Genomic DNA, 25,622 nt, shown 5'->3' with positions numbered 1-25,622 from the left:
ATTGCTAAAGATACCTATGACTTTGAGAAGCATTTTTTTGTTTTACTTATTTACTGCTACGCTGCTAATGCTGGATGTATTTTATGCTATATTTGATGGTGTTGAACACATTTGAACTTCGGTATCTAGTTGCAAGGGGCTTTTATATCTCAAGCGGTTAAGAGTGCTTAGCTCTAAACCTGAAGTTTTGAAGGTAGAAAACATCTTGAGAGTAAGGAATGCAAAGATATATCTATATCAAGTCAAATTATAAACTCATGGAGGGCTTGTAGACTGCCGACGCTTCTGTTTCTGGGAGATGGAGGACTGAACTACTACAGCAAGCGTGAAAAAGAAGCCAGCAGCTGTGAGGAGCACCTTCCAGCGTCCGAGACTGCAGTTTTTGCTAGCAGCCCTCGTCTTTGCATTTGTGTAATCAGGTTCATCCTCTTGCCTTTCTTTGTCTGAAAAACATACAAATAGCATAAAACTTATTGGAAACGTTTTTGAAATGAATACGGACACACTTGGAAGTGTTTGGATGGAGTATAATTCAATACAACACAACAACACAACATACTTGTGTCTTCTTCATCAGAGTCCATGGCGAGGATAGCAATGGCGTCAGTATCTTCTCTTGTCCTATTGCCAAGGAAGTATATTCCCGGTTTGCCCTTCCACGTATCCAAATCTCCACCGATAACAAGTGGATAATTAGGATCTGATTTGGTGTTGTGTTGGGTACTCATCTTGTCTTGGTGCTCTTGCACAAGCTCGACACCAAACTCCTTGAGCTGAAACTGACTAGGACTCATGTGTACTGCAACAAGCACTTCATCTCCACATTGTAATATTGTTTCATTATCCATCTTCCAATGGCTCAACCATATCATATGTTCTCCCTCTCCTGGAATTCCATAGAACTCTGGGCCATAGATCCACTTCAGACCCTTACTCTTGTTACTCACTTTAGTCATTATTGGATTAAAAGAATTATTATAATTCTGCTCCTTTGCATAGGTAGCAAAGATGTTCAAGCCTCGAATTCTGTGATTAGCAAGTAGTAAAGGGACAATAAAAGATATCGAAGACTTGGTACTTTTGTAGCTAAACTGGCCTGGAACCTCATTCCCAACAAAAAACGTGCTGAATATACCATTTTCATACAGTCCCTATGTAATTGCCATAATCATCACAACATTACTCAGTTATTTCTTTCCCATGATATATTAATGACTTATATAAGAGAGAGAGAGAGAGAGAGAGAGAGAGAGAAACGCACCTGGACGGGGCTCCATTTACCCTCTTTTGAACCACCGCATCCGAACAGTGCGTTCATTCTAATGGCTGGCAAGGATCCCAAGTTGCACACGCCCAAAAGTTTGATCATTTCCACATATAACTTGTAATCGTACTGCCACTCAACTAGATTCCAGTTGTCGCCCACGCTGAACATTGTAGACTGTTGCTCAGGGGAATGAAAAGTCATTTTTTTTAATGATACGCATCCGGCTATACTTATCCTTTGGTGTACTTTCGGCAACCCCACAAGCGATTTGAGCCTCTTACAATCCCGGAAAGATAGATGATCGAGCCTTCTCAAACCTTTGATGAAACCTGGCAGACTGCAAATTGGATTCTCACCTAACTTTAGTGTTCGCAACAAGGATAGACTACTTAAATCCCTACAAAAGGCATCATCAGAAAGATTGCACCCCACCATACATAACTTTACTAAGGAGCATGGAAAAGAACTCAAGATACTTGAACTTCTTTCTGGCCATAATTCTCTTATTGGAATTCCATCCATTTTAAGAACTTTAAGAGACTCCATCTTCTTCTTCATCTCCACTGGAAACTCATCAAGATTTGAGCAGCCAGATAAAATGAGTGTTTCAAGTGATTTAAGAAAACACATGTTCTTCGGAAGCATCCTAAGATTCTTGCAATCCTTCATATTCAAGTACACGAGTCTCTCTAGGTTTCCAATGGATTCATGAACATCAATCAGGTTGGTGCAATCCACAAGAATCAATTCCTCTAGATTAGGGCAAGGTGAGAAGTCCATGGTTTCACTAAGGCCATGAGAATGGCTGACATCAAGGGTCTTCAACGATGGAAGAAACTGGAAAGAAATAAAAATAAGCAAACAAACAAAAATAACTAGGAGTTGATTCCAACATATAAAATTAATTAAAGAATTAAAACCTAAAGAAAGAAGGAAAACAAAATTGAAAAGCATTGAATAACATACGTTTGCTCTTTTGCAGAGTTGTCTCAAGTTGCTATATTGCATTTCAAGAACTACCAATTTCTCCAAAGAAAAATCAACAGGAATTGAATCCAAAGGAAATTTGAGCCAGCACAACCATCTTAACCTTGTTGGAAGTTCTGCATAGCATCCGTCCAGTTGTACATGTCTAAGACAGAGCAATTTCAGTTTGTGCATCCTTGCAAATGAATTGGTTTCCAAGACATTCTCGTTTGATTTTATGGGACTGTTTGTAAGCAGTTCACGTATGTCCAGCATAAGACCTTCAATTGCTTGCGTACCCTATACAAGAAATCGGAAAAACAATTGGTTAATTAGCACAAGAGAAAAAGAAACACACACATACAATGAACATTTCTTACATTTTTTTCTCTCAATACTTCGAAAGAATCCTTAGAGTGCCACAATCTACTACGATTCCCAGGTTCATATGATTCTCGGCGAACAATCTCTCGTCCCATGTCACGAATCACATCATGCATATACAACTTGTCCATAACAATTGTCACCAAACACCTTTCTCTGAGATTTTGAATGCCACAGATTGTCTTGAAATCACATCCATCTAGTATTCTGACAATGTAATCTTCATCCTTTCCAATAAAGAAACAAGCAATATGGAGGAATAATTTCTGGTCATGGTCATCTTGTAAAGAGTCGTAGCTTATTCTTAATTTATTCATGATTTCACCATTTGGAATAACTTCTAGCTTCTCCAATGTACTTTTCCATACACGCTTAGGTTCCCCGAAAAGAGAAGAACCCAAAACTTTGAGAGCTAATGGAAGTCTTCCGCTGTGTTGTGCGACTTCTTCAGAATATTTCTCATAACCTTCAAGGGGATGATCCTGGCCAAAAGCATGCCAGCTTAAGAGCTCCAATGATTCATCGGAACCCAAAGGTCCAACTTCATGCACCGTAATACCTTCATGTGCCTTTATCAACCTTTCACGCCTAGTTGTTATGATTATTTTACTTCCAGGATAAAACTGATCTTTCATCCTCAGGACTGCATCTAATTGGTCCATATGGTCCACATCATCAAGAACAAGAAGAACTCTTCTAAAGCTTATGGCTCTTCCAATCTTAATTATTCCCTCACTAACATTGTGTATTTTCTCCTTTTTCCCATTTAAAATATCATAAAGAATTTGCTTTTGTATTTGAACTAAGCCGTTTGGATGACTTGCAGTTTCTCTGATACTTTCAACATAGCTGCTTCCTTCAAAACTTTCAAAGTTTGAATTGTAAACACATTTTGCAATGGTTGTCTTCCCTATTCCAGGCAGCCCATAAACAAGAAGTATACCAACATCATGCGATGGATCTTGTAACCATAAATTGATGGGTTCGACTCGAGAATGGATGCCAACCAGTTTTGATTCAACGCTCAAGTGCGTGCGACTTAGCTTATCACTAATCACTCTAACAATATCTTTGATAAACTTTGACTCGTACCTAAGAATTTGCAAATAAAATGAATGATGAATCAAACATGTCGTGCACTCGATATCAATCAATTATACGAAGTTTGATATTCATGGAATTCAAAGGAGAAAATTATACTAAGGTTCGATCAATAATTCTTAACAGCTATTCCATGCAGCTACATGGTACAGTGATGGGTGCATATTTTCATATATTTTTATCATATACTTTCTTTGGATTTTGTATATATGAATGGGTTAAATGCACTAAATTCTATTGTTTTATTTTTAGGCATTCAATATGGGAGTTACGTGAAAAAGAAGTGGAAAATGAGCTTTTCAAGTGTCTAAAGCAATTCTAGTGGAGCAAGAGGCTAATTAATTACACCAAGACATATGCATTACAACAAGAAGATGAAACCAAGCAGTTTTGGAATCAAATAGACATGGGAGTGCTATTCAATAGATTTAAGAAAAGACATAATTATTTGTTTTTATTATTTCCGTTATTTTCTTTTAATTTTATTAGGGTTTTAATTGTTATATTTCTTTCTTGGACTTTCTTTTGCCGTGGGTTTTATAAGGGGGAGAAAGCCACCCAGAAAAAAAAACACAATTCATATTCCAAAGGGGGGCAGCGGCAAGGAAGGGAAAAGGGAAGAGTTTTCTAGTTTGTTTTTTTTTCTTTGCTAGGGCTACGATGTAGCCCGATCATGAATGCTTAATTGCCTTGTGGCATTGTTGTTATTGAGTTTTTCTTCCTTATTGAGTATCTTTTGATAATCGTAATGCGCTTAATTTTTATTTAGATGCTTGATCACCATCTAGGTTTAAATTAGGTTGATTTGATGCAAGTTAGAGTAGATGTCATACTTAACTTAGGTTTAGCTTCTTGCAATTGATACCATAAACACCTATTTGTAGATGCCATACAAGGAGGGTTTGTGTGATTTTCCAACGATTTCTATAGAGCTTAATAGGTTCTTACTTGTTTAAATCCATCTAGATGCCATAGAGGGTTAACATGTAAGGATACTTTTGATGTAACCAGATGTCATGGCCGTCGAATAATTTAGGGAAAATCGATCATCAATATTGGGGAACTACTTGTGTAACATCCCATCCCAAATTTCATTTTAACGTACGTGTGAATTTACGATTATACCCCTAATTCGTTTTATCCCGTTAATGTGTGTTGTGTGGTGTGGTGGGACCACACACACTCATACACTCTCTTTTCTCCCGGGATTCCCTCCCTCATTCCCTCACTCTTTGTCTCACTCTGTCTCTCTCTCTCTCTCTCTCTCTCTCCCCCGAGCCCATTTCTTCTTCTCCCTTCTGCAAACACACAAACCAACTCAAATCTCCACCAATCGAGAAACCAAGATCACCATCGTGCTCGTGAGGCTGAGAGGAGTCCAGTGGTGCCATTTCCAGGTAAGAACTTTGACGTTTTCACGTCGATATCGCTTTGGCCGATTTGAACACTGTTCATGCACAATTAATCTAGCTTGTTTTGGGAGATTCTAAGCTTGTAGTTGTGTTTGTGAGGTTCCCAGGAGCTTGGGAGTGGTTCGTTGGGTGAATTTGGACGTTGGGAAGGCTAGGTTCAAAGTTGGCCGAACTTTGAACGTTGTTGCAGGTATGATCGTGTGGTTTTTAGGCCTTAAAACTAGTCTAACGTTGTTCTACTAGTCCTAAGCTTCATTTTGGTATAAAGATTGTGAAAAATGGTTGAAAAACGAAGGAGAAAACAAAGTTTGAAAAAATTCCCAGTTTTCCGGCGACGGCGCCGGCGACGGCGACTGGCCGGAGAAGAAAGGAGAATATTCCGTTAAGTTTAACGGAATATTCCTAACGGCAGTGACGGCGTCAGTTAAGGTTAACGGAATATTCCGTCAGGTTAACGGAATATTCCTGACGGCGTCTGTTGACACCGTCAGTGTGCAGTGCACGTGACTGCGCGTGGGGGCGCGTGGGTCAGTGACTGTTCAGGCGCGTGGGGGCGCGTGCGTGGTCCAAAAATTATTTTAAAAATATGGGTGTGATCCTGAGGTTGTGTAGATCACGTTGGTATATTCAATTGTCCAATTTGAGCAATGTATGAGAAGTTATTACGAGAAGTTGCTTAGGTGCTTTTAAATTAATGTTTTCGTAACTTTGTTGCGTATAGGTGATTCGTTTCCCGAGGACGAACGTTCACATTCGAGGCAGGGGGGCTACGACCCTTCTAATTATCAGTGAGTGGGCTTTTGTTTTCCGTATATACCTATATACATTTATATTCCCAGAAATTAAATAGAAAAGGTTATTTGAGTTATGCCATGCACTATATTATTATCACTTACGCATCATCATATGCATTGGTAGTGGCATACATTCATATTTGTGTATTTGGTGCTGTGGACGCACAGGTAAGTGCCAGGTAAGTGGTATTCTTGTTGTTATGCAATTATAGTTTGAGATGTTTAGAGAGCTCATAATCTGCACCCCCGGTGTTAGTGCTCCCGCCCAGGGCCAGGGCACAGTCCTTCACGTGATGTTCACCAGCACCACACGCTCGCCTTGGATCCAAGTTAGGTGCAAGCCTTGTCGGACAGACTACATTAGGTGGTTCCGACTCGTAGGTGACCCGCGATTATTCGCACAGTCTTCACGTGATCGTAGCACTAGAGCGTATATATTACACTCAGTCCTGTCGGACAGACTACATTAGGTGGTTCCGACTCGTGTGCAGATTCAGATATTGAGTTGAGTTTGGAGCTCTAGATGCAGCGGTACATGTCACGTTAGGTGACTCCCGACTGCCAGATTATATGTGATTGATGTGAATTATGCTTGAGTATTTATAGTTGATTATGAAATTCTGTTGTGGCATATTCTCAAGCATGAATGGCATATGTGGAGCATGATTGACATACCTATACATACGTATATATGTTCATTTTCTGGGAAGTATACAGGTTTTACGGCGAGGGGTTAGAATGTATTTTGTTAAAGAGTTTTCAAAGAGCTTTGTTTTTGCCCACTCACGCTTTTGTTTTTGCGCCCCTCCAGGTTCTAGTGGTCTAGCAGATTCCGTGGTTTATCCCAGAGGGCGTTCCGGCATTTCTGACAGACACTCACCATTGTAGGGTCACCTTCGGGTGTAAATACATCGTATCTTTTCCTTTTGGACTGTTGTAGACTTGCTCTGAATTGTGTCTCACATACACTAGTACTTTGTATGCTATTAGGTTTTTATTTATTCGTACTTTTATATTACTATCTTAATAGCTTCCGCACGCGCACATGGTTACGTCACCTTCGTGTGACGGCCAGCATGCCCTGATCTCGGTCGGGGTGTGTCAGCTTGGTATCAGAGCCTAGGTTTGGCAGTCCTGTGTCTTTGTGAGTATTCTAATAGTTGGTGTCTTCTGTCAGAATCATGCCGCCTCGTCGGGAACCACGTCGCTCAGATGAGCCTAGTTTCCCTGATCTTACTCAGTTGGGGGAAGTGATTGCTACAGCCCTTCAAACAGTGATGCGCCCTCCCCAGAGGACTCCTCTGGAGACTATGTATAACCTGAAGTTGGATAAGTTTAAAGGTAACGAGGGTCATGAAGGCGCAGAACGTTGGTTGGAACACATAGAGAAGACTTTTCGTGTGTTACATAACCAGGGGAACCTTCCTATGGAAAGGTGGGTTGAGACAACCTCTTGGTTTCTGGAGATGGAGTCTGCAGCTTGGTGGGAGCAAGAACTTCGTATGTTGACTCCAGCTCAGAGAACCGATTGGAATGTTTTCAAGGACGTGTTTCAGAGGAGATTTGTACCTCCTGAGTATATCGACCGTAAGAAACAGGAATTTACTGAGTTGAAACAGCGAAAGATGACGGCTAACGAGTATTATCGTAAGTTCACTGATTTGTCTCGTTACTATCCTGATGTCGCTGGTAATCCGGCGGAGATGCTTCGTCGTTTTCGCTTGGGCACTAAGAAGAGATGGCGTTCTATGGTAACTACTACTCACTGTGAGTCCTACCAGGAGTTCTATGAGATATTGTTGAGGGTAGAGGACTCTGAGAATATGTCAAGTGATAGTGACGAAGAGAAAAACGGCAATCAGAAGAAAGACGACAAAGGAAAAAGTCAAGTGTCGCTTGGGCCTCGCCAAACTCAGAACTTTAAAAGGAGTGGTGCAAGTTCAAGTTCGTCTAGTGGTGGTTTCAGTGCCTCTGGACAAGGACGTGGAGGTAGGTTTTATGGAGGTGCTCGAGGCCAGAGACAAGGTGATGGTGGCCGAAACCGACTCCCATTTTGCCGTAGATGTAATAACCGACATTTCGGCGAATGTAGGCGTGGTAACGGTGCTTGTTTCACGTGTGGGCAGATGGGACATATAGCTGTGAATTGTCCCCAGGCTCAGCAGCAGAAGCCGCAGCAGACCTTTATGCCGCCACCTGCACCGATTCGGCAAATCCAGGGTCCGAGTAATTATGGTCAAGCAGGTAGAGGTGGTGCCTATCACTATCAGGGTGATGTTGTTCCCTATGCCCCGGGACCGTATCAGTACCCCCAGGACCCGTATTCACAAGGTGGTTATCCCCCGTATCCCAGCAACTACATGCCGTATCCTCCAGTTCCGATGGGTGGTTCTCAGTGGTACCAAGGAGGACAATATCAACAGAGTGAGAATGCTACTAGTAGTGCAGGGTCTTCGAGACAGATGGGTCAGTCCAGTCAGGGGCGTGGAGCTCAAGGTCGCGGTGTTCATGCGAGCAGAGGTCGCGGTGGACGACAGCAGGGCCAGGGGCGTATTCACAATATTTCCCTGCAGGATGCTCAGAACAACCCGGACTTGATAATGGGTACGTTAAACATTCTTGGTTATTTTGCTAGAGTCTTAATTGATTGTGGAGCTACACATTCCGTTATTTCTCATACATTTGCTCAATTGACGCAACCTCGCCCCACACCTCTAGGGTACGATTTAGAATTCGCTATGCCTAGAGGAGAGAGATGTGTTGTAGATGGTATGTACCCAGGATGTCCAGTGATAGTAGAGGGTGTTGTTATGCCTGCGGATCTTATCCCGTTAGATATTGTCGATTTTGATGTGATTTTGGGCACAGATTGGTTGCACTTCTATCGTGCTAACATTGATTGTTACGGGAAAGTAGTTACGTTTCATCGTCCTGGATTACCTGAGGTTACTTTTGTGGGTGAGCAAAGCGGAGTAAGACACGGTGTTATTTCAGCGTTGCGAGCAAAGAAGTTGTTGTCTAAAGGTTGTCAGGGGTATCTAGCTCATGTGGTGCTGGAAGAGACCGTTCCTAACAGAATTGAGGATGTGAGAGTGGTTAGACACTTCCCTGATGTTTTTCCTGAGGATTTACCTGGTTTACCCCCAGATCGAGATGTGGAGTTCAATGTTGAGTTGCTTCCAGGTACTAATCCTATCTCTTTAACTCCTTATCGTATGGCTCCTGCTGAGTTAAGGGAATTGAAAGTGCAGTTACAGGAATTAGTGGATAAGGGATTCATTCAGCCTAGTACTTCACCTTGGGGCGCTCCAGTATTGTTTGTGAGGAAGAAAGATGGAACTTTGAGGCTGTGTATCGACTACAGACAATTGAATCGGGTGACGATTAAAAACCGTTATCCATTGCCTCGTATCGACGATTTGTTTGATCAGCTGAGAGGTGCTTGTGTATTTTCTAAGATAGATTTGAGGTCTGGGTACTATCAGCTGAAGATTAGTAGAGATGATGTTCCTAAGACGGCGTTCAGGACTCGTTACGGTCATTACGAGTTTCTGGTTATGCCATTTGGGTTGACCAATGCACCAGCAGCTTTTATGGATTTAATGAACCGGGTATTCCAGCCTTACCTGGATAGATTTGTTATTGTCTTCATTGACGATATTCTGGTGTATTCTAAATCCAAAGCAGAGCATGTTCGACATCTTACTTTGGTGTTGAAGAGGTTGAGGGAACACCAATTGTATGCTAAGTTTAGCAAGTGCCAGTTCTGGTTAGATCAAGTTGCATTTTTGGGGCACATCATTTCTGCTCAAGGTATTCTTGTTGATCCTCAGAAGGTTGCAGCTGTGGAAAGTTGGGAGCAACCACGAACCGTCACTAAGGTAAGAAGTTTCATCGGTTTGGCGGGATATTATCGGAGATTCGTTAAGGATTTTTCGATAATTGCCTTGCCACTGACGAGGTTAACAAGGAAAGACGTTAAGTTTGAGTGGAATGATAAGTGTGAGCAAAGTTTTCAGCAGTTGAAGCATTGTCTTACTAATGCACCTGTTTTGACACTTCCGGACGATAGTGGTGATTTCGAGGTTTATAGTGATGCTTCCTTAAATGGTCTGGGATGTGTATTGATGCAGCATGGTAGGGTGATTGCTTATGCTTCGCGGCAGTTGAAACCTCATGAGATGAATTACCCTACACATGATTTAGAGTTGGCTGCTATCATCTTTGCGTTGAAGTTGTGGAGACATTATCTTTACGGAGAGAAGTGTAGGATCTTCACAGATCACAAGAGTCTTCAGTATCTCTTCACCCAGAAGGAACTTAATCTTCGTCAACGGAGATGGTTGGAGTTGCTCAGCGATTACGATTGCACGATTGATTATCACCCAGGTCGTGCGAACGTAGTAGCCGACGCACTTAGCAGGAAGTCACATGGCCGTATTAATGCGTTGTACGCTAGTCGTATTCCTCTTTTGGTAGACTTGCGTGCTACGGGAGTAAGGTTAGAAGCAGAAGATCGAGAAGTGGCATTACTTGCTAATTTTCAAGTTAGGCCAATCTTAGTTGATCGGGTGCTTGAAGCTCAGGTAGCTGACGAACAGACTCAAGAACTAATTCGAGCTCGAGATCAAGGAAGGAGGCGAGACCTCAGAGTTCGTGATTCTGATGGCATGTTGATGTTAGAGGGTAGAATGTTCGTACCTAGTAATGTGGATTTGAAGAAGGAAATTCTCGATGAAGCACATATCTCGGCTTATGCCATGCACCCAGGGGCAACCAAAATGTATCATACTATTCGACCATTTTACTATTGGCCGGGTATAAAAAGGGAGATAGCTGAGTATGTGAGCAGTTGTGCTGTTTGTCAGCAGGTTAAAGCAGAAAGGAAGAAGCCGTTTGGATTGTTGCAGCCGCTTCCCGTTCCAGAGTGGAAGTGGGAAAATATCACTATGGATTTTGTGTACAAGTTGCCGCGTACACATAATGGCTTTGATGGCATTTGGGTGATCGTTGATCGGCTCACTAAATCAGCACATTTCATTCCAGTAAGAGAGAAGTATTCTTTGAGCCGGTTAGCAGAATTGTTTATCTCGAAGGTTGTAAAGTACCATGGTGTCCCTGTAAGTATTGTCTCGGATCGTGATCCACGATTCACATCGAAGTTTTGGGTAGCTTTTCAGGAAGCTTTGGGTACGAGACTACTTTACAGTACGGCATATCATCCACAGACGGACGGACAGTCCGAGAGAACTATTCAGACCTTAGAAGATATGCTGCGAGCATCAGTGTTACAGTTCAGTGATGCCTGGCACCAGCGATTAGATTTGATGGAATTTGCTTACAACAATAGTTTCCATTCGAGCATTGGCATGGCGCCATTTGAAGCTTTGTATGGTAGATCTTGTCGCACTCCGTTGTGTTGGTCAGAGGTTGGCGAAAGAGTCTTAGTAGGTCCGGAAATTGTCGAGGAGACTACTCAAAATGTTCAGGTAATTAGGTCTAACCTGAAAGCAGCTCAGGACAGGCAGAAAAGTTTAGCAGATAGACATGCTACGGACAGAGTGTATGAGGTCGGAGATTGGGTATTTCTGAAGCTTTCACCGTGGAGAGGTGTTGTGCGGTTTGGAAAGAAGGGAAAGTTGAGTCCCAGGTACATCGGACCGTACATAGTCACAGAAAGAGTTGGTGAGGTAGCTTACAGGTTGGAGTTGCCTCCGGAGTTGGCTAAAGTGCATAACGTTTTTCACGTGTCTATGCTCCGACATTATGTTGCGGATCCGTTGCATGTGATACCTCCTCAACCGTTAGAGATAAATCCAGATTTAACGTATGACGAGGAACCGTTAACGATCTTGGATTGGAAAGAAAAGGTTCTGAGGAACAAGACGGTGAATTTGGTGAAAGTCTTGTGGAGGAATCACTCGGTTGAAGAAGCTACTTGGGAGACAGAAAGTAGAATGAGGGATTTGTATCCTAGATTGTTTTTCGATCACTAGGGGTTATATAAGGTTGTTTTGAATTTCGGGACGAAATTCTATTAAGGTGGGTAGGTTGTAACATCCCGTCCCAAATTTCATTTTAACGTACGTGTGAATTTACGATTATACCCCTAATTCGTTTTATCCCGTTAATGTGTGTTGTGTGGTGTGGTGGGACCACACACACTCATACACTCTCTTTTCTCCCGGGATTCCCTCCCTCATTCCCTCACTCTTTGTCTCACTCTGTCTCTCTCTCTCTCTCTCTCTCCCCCGAGCCCATTTCTTCTTCTCCCTTCTGCAAACACACAAACCAACTCAAATCTCCACCAATCGAGAAACCAAGATCACCATCGTGCTCGTGAGGCTGAGAGGAGTCCAGTGGTGCCATTTCCAGGTAAGAACTTTGACGTTTTCACGTCGATATCGCTTTGGCCGATTTGAACACTGTTCATGCACAATTAATCTAGCTTGTTTTGGGAGATTCTAAGCTTGTAGTTGTGTTTGTGAGGTTCCCAGGAGCTTGGGAGTGGTTCGTTGGGTGAATTTGGACGTTGGGAAGGCTAGGTTCAAAGTTGGCCGAACTTTGAACGTTGTTGCAGGTATGATCGTGTGGTTTTTAGGCCTTAAAACTAGTCTAACGTTGTTCTACTAGTCCTAAGCTTCATTTTGGTATAAAGATTGTGAAAAATGGTTGAAAAACGAAGGAGAAAACAAAGTTTGAAAAAATTCCCAGTTTTCCGGCGACGGCGCCGGCGACGGCGACTGGCCGGAGAAGAAAGGAGAATATTCCGTTAAGTTTAACGGAATATTCCTAACGGCAGTGACGGCGTCAGTTAACGGCGTCAGTTAAGGTTAACGGAATATTCCGTCAGGTTAACGGAATATTCCTGACGGCGTCTGTTGACACCGTCAGTGTGCAGTGCACGTGACTGCGCGTGGGGGCGCGTGGGTCAGTGACTGTTCAGGCGCGTGGGGGCGCGTGCGTGGTCCAAAAATTATTTTAAAAATATGGGTGTGATCCTGAGGTTGTGTAGATCACGTTGGTATATTCAATTGTCCAATTTGAGCAATGTATGAGAAGTTATTACGAGAAGTTGCTTAGGTGCTTTTAAATTAATGTTTTCGTAACTTTGTTGCGTATAGGTGATTCGTTTCCCGAGGACGAACGTTCACATTCGAGGCAGGGGGGCTACGACCCTTCTAATTATCAGTGAGTGGGCTTTTGTTTTCCGTATATACCTATATACATTTATATTCCCAGAAATTAAATAGAAAAGGTTATTTGAGTTATGCCATGCACTATATTATTATCACTTACGCATCATCATATGCATTGGTAGTGGCATACATTCATATTTGTGTATTTGGTGCTGTGGACGCACAGGTAAGTGCCAGGTAAGTGGTATTCTTGTTGTTATGCAATTATAGTTTGAGATGTTTAGAGAGCTCATAATCTGCACCCCCGGTGTTAGTGCTCCCGCCCAGGGCCAGGGCACAGTCCTTCACGTGATGTTCACCAGCACCACACGCTCGCCTTGGATCCAAGTTAGGTGCAAGCCTTGTCGGACAGACTACATTAGGTGGTTCCGACTCGTAGGTGACCCGCGATTATTCGCACAGTCTTCACGTGATCGTAGCACTAGAGCGTATATATTACACTCAGTCCTGTCGGACAGACTACATTAGGTGGTTCCGACTCGTGTGCAGATTCAGATATTGAGTTGAGTTTGGAGCTCTAGATGCAGCGGTACATGTCACGTTAGGTGACTCCCGACTGCCAGATTATATGTGATTGATGTGAATTATGCTTGAGTATTTATAGTTGATTATGAAATTCTGTTGTGGCATATTCTCAAGCATGAATGGCATATGTGGAGCATGATTGACATACCTATACATACGTATATATGTTCATTTTCTGGGAAGTATACAGGTTTTACGGCGAGGGGTTAGAATGTATTTTGTTAAAGAGTTTTCAAAGAGCTTTGTTTTTGCCCACTCACGCTTTTGTTTTTGCGCCCCTCCAGGTTCTAGTGGTCTAGCAGATTCCGTGGTTTATCCCAGAGGGCGTTCCGGCATTTCTGACAGACACTCACCATTGTAGGGTCACCTTCGGGTGTAAATACATCGTATCTTTTCCTTTTGGACTGTTGTAGACTTGCTCTGAATTGTGTCTCACATACACTAGTACTTTGTATGCTATTAGGTTTTTATTTATTCGTACTTTTATATTACTATCTTAATAGCTTCCGCACGCGCACATGGTTACGTCACCTTCGTGTGACGGCCAGCATGCCCTGATCTCGGTCGGGGTGTGTCAGCTTGGTATCAGAGCCTAGGTTTGGCAGTCCTGTGTCTTTGTGAGTATTCTAATAGTTGGTGTCTTCTGTCAGAATCATGCCGCCTCGTCGGGAACCACGTCGCTCAGATGAGCCTAGTTTCCCTGATCTTACTCAGTTGGGGGAAGTGATTGCTACAGCCCTTCAAACAGTGATGCGCCCTCCCCAGAGGACTCCTCTGGAGACTATGTATAACCTGAAGTTGGATAAGTTTAAAGGTAACGAGGGTCATGAAGGCGCAGAACGTTGGTTGGAACACATAGAGAAGACTTTTCGTGTGTTACATAACCAGGGGAACCTTCCTATGGAAAGGTGGGTTGAGACAACCTCTTGGTTTCTGGAGATGGAGTCTGCAGCTTGGTGGGAGCAAGAACTTCGTATGTTGACTCCAGCTCAGAGAACCGATTGGAATGTTTTCAAGGACGTGTTTCAGAGGAGATTTGTACCTCCTGAGTATATCGACCGTAAGAAACAGGAATTTACTGAGTTGAAACAGCGAAAGATGACGGCTAACGAGTATTATCGTAAGTTCACTGATTTGTCTCGTTACTATCCTGATGTCGCTGGTAATCCGGCGGAGATGCTTCGTCGTTTTCGCTTGGGCACTAAGAAGAGATGGCGTTCTATGGTAACTACTACTCACTGTGAGTCCTACCAGGAGTTCTATGAGATATTGTTGAGGGTAGAGGACTCTGAGAATATGTCAAGTGATAGTGACGAAGAGAAAAACGGCAATCAGAAGAAAGACGACAAAGGAAAAAGTCAAGTGTCGCTTGGGCCTCGCCAAACTCAGAACTTTAAAAGGAGTGGTGCAAGTTCAAGTTCGTCTAGTGGTGGTTTCAGTGCCTCTGGACAAGGACGTGGAGGTAGGTTTTATGGAGGTGCTCGAGGCCAGAGACAAGGTGATGGTGGCCGAAACCGACTCCCATTTTGCCGTAGATGTAATAACCGACATTTCGGCGAATGTAGGCGTGGTAACGGTGCTTGTTTCACGTGTGGGCAGATGGGACATATAGCTGTGAATTGTCCCCAGGCTCAGCAGCAGAAGCCGCAGCAGACCTTTATGCCGCCACCTGCACCGATTCGGCAAATCCAGGGTCCGAGTAATTATGGTCAAGCAGGTAGAGGTGGTGCCTATCACTATCAGGGTGATGTTGTTCCCTATGCCCCGGGACCGTATCAGTACCCCCAGGACCCGTATTCACAAGGTGGTTATCCCCCGTATCCCAGCAACTACATGCCGTATCCTCCAGTTCCGATGGGTGGTTCTCAGTGGTACCAAGGAGGACAATATCAACAGAGTGAGAATGCTACTAGTAGTGCAGGGTCTTCGAGACAGATGGGTCAGTCCAGTCAGGGGCGTGGAGCTCAAGGTCGCGGTGTTCATGCGAGCAGAGGTCGCGGTGGACGACAGCAGGGCCAGGGGCGTATTCACAATATTTCCCTGCAGGATGCTCAGAACAACCCGGACTTGATAATGGGTACGTTAAACATTCTTGGTTATTTTGCTAGAGTCTTAATTGATTGTGGAGCTACACATTCCGTTATTTCTCATACATTTGCTCAATTGACGCAACCTCGCCCCACACCTCTAGGGTACGATTTAGAATTCGCTATGCCTAGAGGAGAGAGATGTGTTGTAGATGGTATGTACCCAGGATGTCCAGTGATAGTAGAGGGTGTTGTTATGCCTGCGGATCTTATCCCGTTAGATATTGTCGATTTTGATGTGATTTTGGGCACAGATTGGTTGCACTTCTATCGTGCTAACATTGATTGTTACGGGAAAGTAGTTACGTTTCATCGTCCTGGATTACCTGAGGTTACTTTTGTGGGTGAGCAAAGCGGAGTAAGACACGGTGTTATTTCAGCGTTGCGAGCAAAGAAGTTGTTGTCTAAAGGTTGTCAGGGGTATCTAGCTCATGTGGTGCTGGAAGAGACCGTTCCTAACAGAATTGAGGATGTGAGAGTGGTTAGACACTTCCCTGATGTTTTTCCTGAGGATTTACCTGGTTTACCCCCAGATCGAGATGTGGAGTTCAATGTTGAGTTGCTTCCAGGTACTAATCCTATCTCTTTAACTCCTTATCGTATGGCTCCTGCTGAGTTAAGGGAATTGAAAGTGCAGTTACAGGAATTAGTGGATAAGGGATTCATTCAGCCTAGTACTTCACCTTGGGGCGCTCCAGTATTGTTTGTGAGGAAGAAAGATGGAACTTTGAGGCTGTGTATCGACTACAGACAATTGAATCGGGTGACGATTAAAAACCGTTATCCATTGCCTCGTATCGACGATTTGTTTGATCAGCTGAGAGGTGCTTGTGTATTTTCTAAGATAGATTTGAGGTCTGGGTACTATCAGCTGAAGATTAGTAGAGATGATGTTCCTAAGACGGCGTTCAGGACTCGTTACGGTCATTACGAGTTTCTGGTTATGCCATTTGGGTTGACCAATGCACCAGCAGCTTTTATGGATTTAATGAACCGGGTATTCCAGCCTTACCTGGATAGATTTGTTATTGTCTTCATTGACGATATTCTGGTGTATTCTAAATCCAAAGCAGAGCATGTTCGACATCTTACTTTGGTGTTGAAGAGGTTGAGGGAACACCAATTGTATGCTAAGTTTAGCAAGTGCCAGTTCTGGTTAGATCAAGTTGCATTTTTGGGGCACATCATTTCTGCTCAAGGTATTCTTGTTGATCCTCAGAAGGTTGCAGCTGTGGAAAGTTGGGAGCAACCACGAACCGTCACTAAGGTAAGAAGTTTCATCGGTTTGGCGGGATATTATCGGAGATTCGTTAAGGATTTTTCGATAATTGCCTTGCCACTGACGAGGTTAACAAGGAAAGACGTTAAGTTTGAGTGGAATGATAAGTGTGAGCAAAGTTTTCAGCAGTTGAAGCATTGTCTTACTAATGCACCTGTTTTGACACTTCCGGACGATAGTGGTGATTTCGAGGTTTATAGTGATGCTTCCTTAAATGGTCTGGGATGTGTATTGATGCAGCATGGTAGGGTGATTGCTTATGCTTCGCGGCAGTTGAAACCTCATGAGATGAATTACCCTACACATGATTTAGAGTTGGCTGCTATCATCTTTGCGTTGAAGTTGTGGAGACATTATCTTTACGGAGAGAAGTGTAGGATCTTCACAGATCACAAGAGTCTTCAGTATCTCTTCACCCAGAAGGAACTTAATCTTCGTCAACGGAGATGGTTGGAGTTGCTCAGCGATTACGATTGCACGATTGATTATCACCCAGGTCGTGCGAACGTAGTAGCCGACGCACTTAGCAGGAAGTCACATGGCCGTATTAATGCGTTGTACGCTAGTCGTATTCCTCTTTTGGTAGACTTGCGTGCTACGGGAGTAAGGTTAGAAGCAGAAGATCGAGAAGTGGCATTACTTGCTAATTTTCAAGTTAGGCCAATCTTAGTTGATCGGGTGCTTGAAGCTCAGGTAGCTGACGAACAGACTCAAGAACTAATTCGAGCTCGAGATCAAGGAAGGAGGCGAGACCTCAGAGTTCGTGATTCTGATGGCATGTTGATGTTAGAGGGTAGAATGTTCGTACCTAGTAATGTGGATTTGAAGAAGGAAATTCTCGATGAAGCACATATCTCGGCTTATGCCATGCACCCAGGGGCAACCAAAATGTATCATACTATTCGACCATTTTACTATTGGCCGGGTATAAAAAGGGAGATAGCTGAGTATGTGAGCAGTTGTGCTGTTTGTCAGCAGGTTAAAGCAGAAAGGAAGAAGCCGTTTGGATTGTTGCAGCCGCTTCCCGTTCCAGAGTGGAAGTGGGAAAATATCACTATGGATTTTGTGTACAAGTTGCCGCGTACACATAATGGCTTTGATGGCATTTGGGTGATCGTTGATCGGCTCACTAAATCAGCACATTTCATTCCAGTAAGAGAGAAGTATTCTTTGAGCCGGTTAGCAGAATTGTTTATCTCGAAGGTTGTAAAGTACCATGGTGTCCCTGTAAGTATTGTCTCGGATCGTGATCCACGATTCACATCGAAGTTTTGGGTAGCTTTTCAGGAAGCTTTGGGTACGAGACTACTTTACAGTACGGCATATCATCCACAGACGGACGGACAGTCCGAGAGAACTATTCAGACCTTAGAAGATATGCTGCGAGCATCAGTGTTACAGTTCAGTGATGCCTGGCACCAGCGATTAGATTTGATGGAATTTGCTTACAACAATAGTTTCCATTCGAGCATTGGCATGGCGCCATTTGAAGCTTTGTATGGTAGATCTTGTCGCACTCCGTTGTGTTGGTCAGAGGTTGGCGAAAGAGTCTTAGTAGGTCCGGAAATTGTCGAGGAGACTACTCAAAATGTTCAGGTAATTAGGTCTAACCTGAAAGCAGCTCAGGACAGGCAGAAAAGTTTAGCAGATAGACATGCTACGGACAGAGTGTATGAGGTCGGAGATTGGGTATTTCTGAAGCTTTCACCGTGGAGAGGTGTTGTGCGGTTTGGAAAGAAGGGAAAGTTGAGTCCCAGGTACATCGGACCGTACATAGTCACAGAAAGAGTTGGTGAGGTAGCTTACAGGTTGGAGTTGCCTCCGGAGTTGGCTAAAGTGCATAACGTTTTTCACGTGTCTATGCTCCGACATTATGTTGCGGATCCGTTGCATGTGATACCTCCTCAACCGTTAGAGATAAATCCAGATTTAACGTATGACGAGGAACCGTTAACGATCTTGGATTGGAAAGAAAAGGTTCTGAGGAACAAGACGGTGAATTTGGTGAAAGTCTTGTGGAGGAATCACTCGGTTGAAGAAGCTACTTGGGAGACAGAAAGTAGAATGAAGGATTTGTATCCTAGATTGTTTTTCGATCACTAGGGGTTATATAAGGTTGTTTTGAATTTCGGGACGAAATTCTATTAAGGTGGGTAGGTTGTAACATCCCGTCCCAAATTTCATTTTAACGTACGTGTGAATTTACGATTATACCCCTAATTCGTTTTATCCCGTTAATGTGTGTTGTGTGGTGTGGTGGGACCACACACACTCATACACTCTCTTTTCTCCCGGGATTCCCTCCCTCATTCCCTCACTCTTTGTCTCACTCTGTCTCTCTCTCTCTCTCTCTCTCCCCCGAGCCCATTTCTTCTTCTCCCTTCTGCAAACACACAAACCAACTCAAATCTCCACCAATCGAGAAACCAAGATCACCATCGTGCTCGTGAGGCTGAGAGGAGTCCAGTGGTGCCATTTCCAGGTAAGAACTTTGACGTTTTCACGTCGATATCGCTTTGGCCGATTTGAACACTGTTCATGCACAATTAATCTAGCTTGTTTTGGGAGATTCTAAGCTTGTAGTTGTGTTTGTGAGGTTCCCAGGAGCTTGGGAGTGGTTCGTTGGGTGAATTTGGACGTTGGGAAGGCTAGGTTCAAAGTTGGCCGAACTTTGAACGTTGTTGCAGGTATGATCGTGTGGTTTTTAGGCCTTAAAACTAGTCTAACGTTGTTCTACTAGTCCTAAGCTTCATTTTGGTATAAAGATTGTGAAAAATGGTTGAAAAACGAAGGAGAAAACAAAGTTTGAAAAAATTCCCAGTTTTCCGGCGACGGCGCCGGCGACGGCGACTGGCCGGAGAAGAAAGGAGAATATTCCGTTAAGTTTAACGGAATATTCCTAACGGCAGTGACGGCGTCAGTTAACGGCGTCAGTTAAGGTTAACGGAATATTCCGTCAGGTTAACGGAATATTCCTGACGGCGTCTGTTGACACCGTCAGTGTGCAGTGCACGTGACTGCGCGTGGGGGCGCGTGGGTCAGTGACTGTTCAGGCGCGTGGGGGCGCGTGCGTGGTCCAAAAATTATTTTAAAAATATGGGTGTGATCCTGAGGTTGTGTAGATCACGTTGGTATATTCAATTGTCCAATTTGAGCAATGTATGAGAAGTTATTACGAGAAGTTGCTTAGGTGCTTTTAAATTAATGTTTTCGTAACTTTGTTGCGTATAGGTGATTCGTTTCCCGAGGACGAACGTTCACATTCGAGGCAGGGGGGCTACGACCCTTCTAATTATCAGTGAGTGGGCTTTTGTTTTCCGTATATACCTATATACATTTATATTCCCAGAAATTAAATAGAAAAGGTTATTTGAGTTATGCCATGCACTATATTATTATCACTTACGCATCATCATATGCATTGGTAGTGGCATACATTCATATTTGTGTATTTGGTGCTGTGGACGCACAGGTAAGTGCCAGGTAAGTGGTATTCTTGTTGTTATGCAATTATAGTTTGAGATGTTTAGAGAGCTCATAATCTGCACCCCCGGTGTTAGTGCTCCCGCCCAGGGCCAGGGCACAGTCCTTCACGTGATGTTCACCAGCACCACACGCTCGCCTTGGATCCAAGTTAGGTGCAAGCCTTGTCGGACAGACTACATTAGGTGGTTCCGACTCGTAGGTGACCCGCGATTATTCGCACAGTCTTCACGTGATCGTAGCACTAGAGCGTATATATTACACCCAGTCCTGTCGGACAGACTACATTAGGTGGTTCCGACTCGTGTGCAGATTCAGATATTGAGTTGAGTTTGGAGCTCTAGATGCAGCGGTACATGTCACGTTAGGTGACTCCCGACTGCCAGATTATATGTGATTGATGTGAATTATGCTTGAGTATTTATAGTTGATTATGAAATTCTGTTGTGGCATATTCTCAAGCATGAATGGCATATGTGGAGCATGATTGACATACCTATACATACGTATATATGTTCATTTTCTGGGAAGTATACAGGTTTTACGGCGAGGGGTTAGAATGTATTTTGTTAAAGAGTTTTCAAAGAGCTTTGTTTTTGCCCACTCACGCTTTTGTTTTTGCGCCCCTCCAGGTTCTAGTGGTCTAGCAGATTCCGTGGTTTATCCCAGAGGGCGTTCCGGCATTTCTGACAGACACTCACCATTGTAGGGTCACCTTCGGGTGTAAATACATCGTATCTTTTCCTTTTGGACTGTTGTAGACTTGCTCTGAATTGTGTCTCACATACACTAGTACTTTGTATGCTATTAGGTTTTTATTTATTCGTACTTTTATATTACTATCTTAATAGCTTCCGCACGCGCACATGGTTACGTCACCTTCGTGTGACGGCCAGCATGCCCTGATCTCGGTCGGGGTGTGTCAACTTGAGCATAACATATTAAGGGAATTAAGTAGGATTGGTTACGGTGAATTCAGATGCCCTAGGTTTTATTTTCTTATATTTTAATCTTAGTAATTTATGCATTTTATTTTTAAAGTTGTATTTTATTTCAGTTTAATTTCAAAGTTTCATATCTTTTCCATTAAAGCTTCTCCACTATGATTTGTTTCAATTTAATTAGTAAGACTTTGAGAATCAATTCGATCTTTGTGGGATGATATCCATGCTTATATGCTATACAATCATTTGATTCGTGTACTTGTGAGCACTAAAATTCGAGACTTAATGGGTTTAATTTTGGTTATCTAATTTACGCAACAAGTTTCTGGCGCCGTTGCCAGGGATCGAATTTGATTCCATTACTTACTTAATTGGATTGTTACATTTTTTTAGTTGGTTTAGCTTTAGTTTTTTTTTTTTTTTTCAATAAAAGATTATTCTCCTAAGTCTCTTGTTTAGCTTACCCATTATTTTCTATTTTTGTAGAAAAATGGAGCCACTTTACCTTGATGCCAATACAAAATTCAAGTTTGGGGGTGGATTCCATCTACATCTTCGCTTGTGTGTCTCCTTTAAACCCGGGAAGTTTCTTTGTCCAAGAGCTTTATTGATTAATTTTTCTGTACCTTTGTTGTCTATTTTCTTTACTCTTCTCTTCATTTTTTTTTTAGTCTTCTTCATTTTAGTTGTAGAAAAATAAAATAAATAGAAACATAAAAAATATAAATTTCTGAAAAATCCAAAAATATTTTATTTTTCTTTGGGTCCTGATGTTATTGGTTACTTCCGAATTCAATTATGAGATTCAGTCTTAATTTTTTTCACAACTTTCAAGAAATTTAAGCTTGACATTAGTTCTTGACATTATCTTTGTTTTAACCAATTTTTTTTTTTTATGAGCATGACTTGGAAAATATATATGCACATAGCCATGTAAATGTGAAATTAGAGCATGATTTAAGTTTCATATGTAAATCGAGTGAACTTATGTAATCCTTGTGAGCTTTTGAGCCTAAAATAGATTGAACTACTATGCATCAATCTCAATTATTCTTGTGCGTATGATCTCATTTTACATGTATCTCTAGAACTTGCTTTATACCTCTTGTTGCATTCATCAATTCACATAACAAACTTGGAAGTGATTTAGGCATTTGTTTCTTTCGTTTGAGCCTTTCTAGCCAACCCTTATAAATATTTTTCCTAGTTAGCCCCGTTGAGCCTTTATGTGAGCCTTTTCTTGTTCTTTATCCTAAATTTTCCCTACCTAGTCTCGTAAAAAAAATAAATAAATAAATAATTCATATCCATTTAAAGAGCTTGTAGAATAATTCATTAAGAGGAGAGAGTTCAAAATGTTGGGGGCTAAATATTGCTATGGACAAGGAAAAGAAAAAAGAAAAAAAAGTTGCTGATTGCTGTAAAAGAAGAAAACAGAAAGAAAAAAAAGAAAAAAAAATCGGCTGCTTATTATTAAAAAAAAAAACAAAAAAGGGGGGCGCGCGGCGCCCGGGGGTGGGGGGGGGGGGGGGGGGTGGAATATTTCAAAAAGATCAATCAATGGAAATAAGGTTCATGTTATGTGCTTAGGTTTTGATAAGCTTCATGAGTTTAAGCATTTATCTCTCAAATTCAATTGTAAAGCTCTACAAGCTATTTACACCTTATGTTTTTTTTCCATAACTTTCTTTCATTAGCCTACCATCCTTAACCCCATTAATATAACCGTAATAAAGTCCTTTTGATCCAAGAAGTTACTTGATATTGATGTCGAGTTAGGTAGACATGCAAGCATATGGCGGCATGTTTGTGAGATCATTTCAGTGTAACACATTAATCCACAAATATGAGTGAATGAGTGTATGCCTTGTGAGAAGCTCACGAGTTTGCATATGATGATTTTAAAAATCATGGAATTGCATTGATATGGCTATTACACACACTACACTCCAAGTCAAATTTGGTTAGCTCTTGGATAATGTCTTGAACTACTATTGCTTCTTTCTTGAAAGTTATCTTATGGTTGGTGTTTTCTCTAAGATTAAAATTTGGGAAGTTAGCTATTAATTTGTTTTCGTTGAGTCTTTGTGTTTTCTTTTGTTTTGCTTGAGGACAAGCAAAATCTAAGTTTGGGGGAATTTGATGGGTGCATATTTTCATATATTTTTATCATATACTTCCTTTAGATTTTGTATATATGAATGGGTTAAATGCACTAAATTCTATTGTTTTATTTTTAGGCATTCAATATGGGAGTTACGTGAAAAAGAAGTGGAAAATGAGCTTTTCAGGTGTCTAAAGCAATTCCAGTGGAGCAAGAGGCTAATTAATTACACCAAGACATATGCATTAAAACAAGAAGATGAAACCAAGCAGTTTTGGAATCAAATAGACATGGGAGTGCTATTCAATAGATTTAAGAAGAGACATAATTATTTGTTTTTATTATTTCCAGTTATTTTCTTTTTATTTAATAAGGACTTAAAGTCCATTAGTGATAGGATTTTAGTAGGGTTTTAATTGTTATATTTCTTTCTTGGACTTTCTTTTGCCGTGGGTTTTATAAGGGGGAGAAAGCCATCCAGAAAAAAAAAACACAATTCATATTCCAAAGGGGGGCAGCGGCAAGGAAGGGAAAAGGGAAGAGTTTTCTAGTTTGTTTTTTTTACTTTGCTAGGGCTACGATGTAGCCCGATCATGAATGCTTAATTATCTTGTGGCATTGTTGTTATTGAGTTTTTCTTTCTTATTGAGTATCTTTTGATAATCGTAATGCGCTTAATTTTTATTTAGATGCTTGATCACCATCTAGGTTTAAATTAAGTTGATTTGATGTAAGTTAGAGTAGATGTCATACTTAACTTGGGTTTAGCTTCTTGCAATTGATACCATAAACACCTATTGGTAGATGCCATACAATTAAGGTTTGTGTGATTTTTCAATGATTTCCATAGAGCTTAATAGGTTTTTACTTGTTTAAATCCATCTAGATGCCATAGAGGGTTAACATGTAAGGATACTTTTGATGTAACCAGCTGTCATGGTCGTCGAATAATTTAGGGAAAATCAATCATCAATATTGAGGAACTACTTGAGCATAACATATTAAGGGAATTAAGTAGGATTGGTTACGGCGAATTCGGATGCCCTAGGTTTTATTTTCTTATATTTTAATCTTATTAATTTATGCATTTTATTTTTAAAGTTGTATTTTATTTCAGTTTAATTTCAAAGTTTCATATCTTTTCCATTAAAGCTTCTCCACTATGATTTGTTTCAATTTAATTAGTAAGACTTTGAGAATCAATTCGATCTCTATGGGATGATATTCATGCTTATATGATATACAATCATTTGATTCGTATAGTTGCGAACACTAAAATTCGAGACTTAATGGGTTTAATTTTGGTTATCTAATTTACGCAACATACAGATCATGACAACTTAATTGACCTTAAATGGGATTATTACTGGAGCAATTTGCCAGAAGTCATATGAACATTTGTGTTGAGTAAATCAATAGTTTGTGATTTTATTGGAGAGGTCAACAACAACAAAGAGAAGACAAAAGAAGAAAATGAAAGTTACCCGTCAGCTTGATTTTGTAAGACCATGCCTGCTAGGTCTGCAATCTCTGCAAGTGCTTTCCTCCATCCTTCCACCTGTTCCGGTGACTGATTTTTCTGGCTTCTAGCAAATGCTTTTCCAACACTTCCTGTCTGCTTGCTCACGTGGGACGGATCGACATCGTAGAAGACTGGTAAAACTACATAGTCCGAGGTGGTCTTCTTGCGTTCAAGGATCAGCACAAGCTCATCAAGACACCACCTGGATGACACGTAATCTTTCGAAAACACGACAACAGAAGTTCGTGATAGCTGGATCGCTTTCTGCAGTCCTGGCTTTATATCTTCTCCTCTCTCGAGTTCATCGTCGTCTCGGAACGTGAGAAATCCTGCGTTGTTCAAGGCTGTGTAGAGGTGGTCTGTAAAAGTCTTGCGAGTTTCTTCGCCTCTGAAGCTCAAGAACACGTCGTAGCGATAACGCCGAAAGGTGTTGGAATCAGAGGAGGTTCCTGGAGATGTTCTCACAAGAGCCATTGAAGTGGATCGATTTTCTAACAAAAAAACTGGTATTTGCTAGGTGCAATGCAAATGTCTGTGAGCAGGGGAAATATGTAA

General features: G+C 41.9%; 1 protein-coding gene across 1 annotated transcript; it reads right to left on the bottom strand.

The window, feature by feature from the left end:
- Positions 1-126: 126 nt before the first annotated feature.
- LOC137735329 (disease resistance protein RPV1-like) lies at positions 127-25,622 on the bottom strand. The gene is made up of 6 exons (XM_068474747.2): positions 25,030-25,622; positions 2,614-3,709; positions 2,234-2,533; positions 1,262-2,104; positions 560-1,151; positions 127-443 (listed from the first exon to the last, which is right to left on the bottom strand). Exons 1-6 carry the CDS (start codon positions 25,539-25,541, stop codon positions 256-258), a joined length of 3,531 nt encoding a protein of 1,176 aa, XP_068330848.2. The 5' UTR covers positions 25,542-25,622; the 3' UTR covers positions 127-255.

This window comes from Pyrus communis, chromosome 7 (genome assembly GCF_041283825.1).
Source record: "Pyrus communis isolate YQ-2024b chromosome 7, ASM4128382v1, whole genome shotgun sequence".
Classification (NCBI taxonomy): Eukaryota; Viridiplantae; Streptophyta; class Magnoliopsida; order Rosales; family Rosaceae; genus Pyrus; species Pyrus communis.
This window is presented reverse-complemented; position numbering and strand designations above follow the sequence as displayed.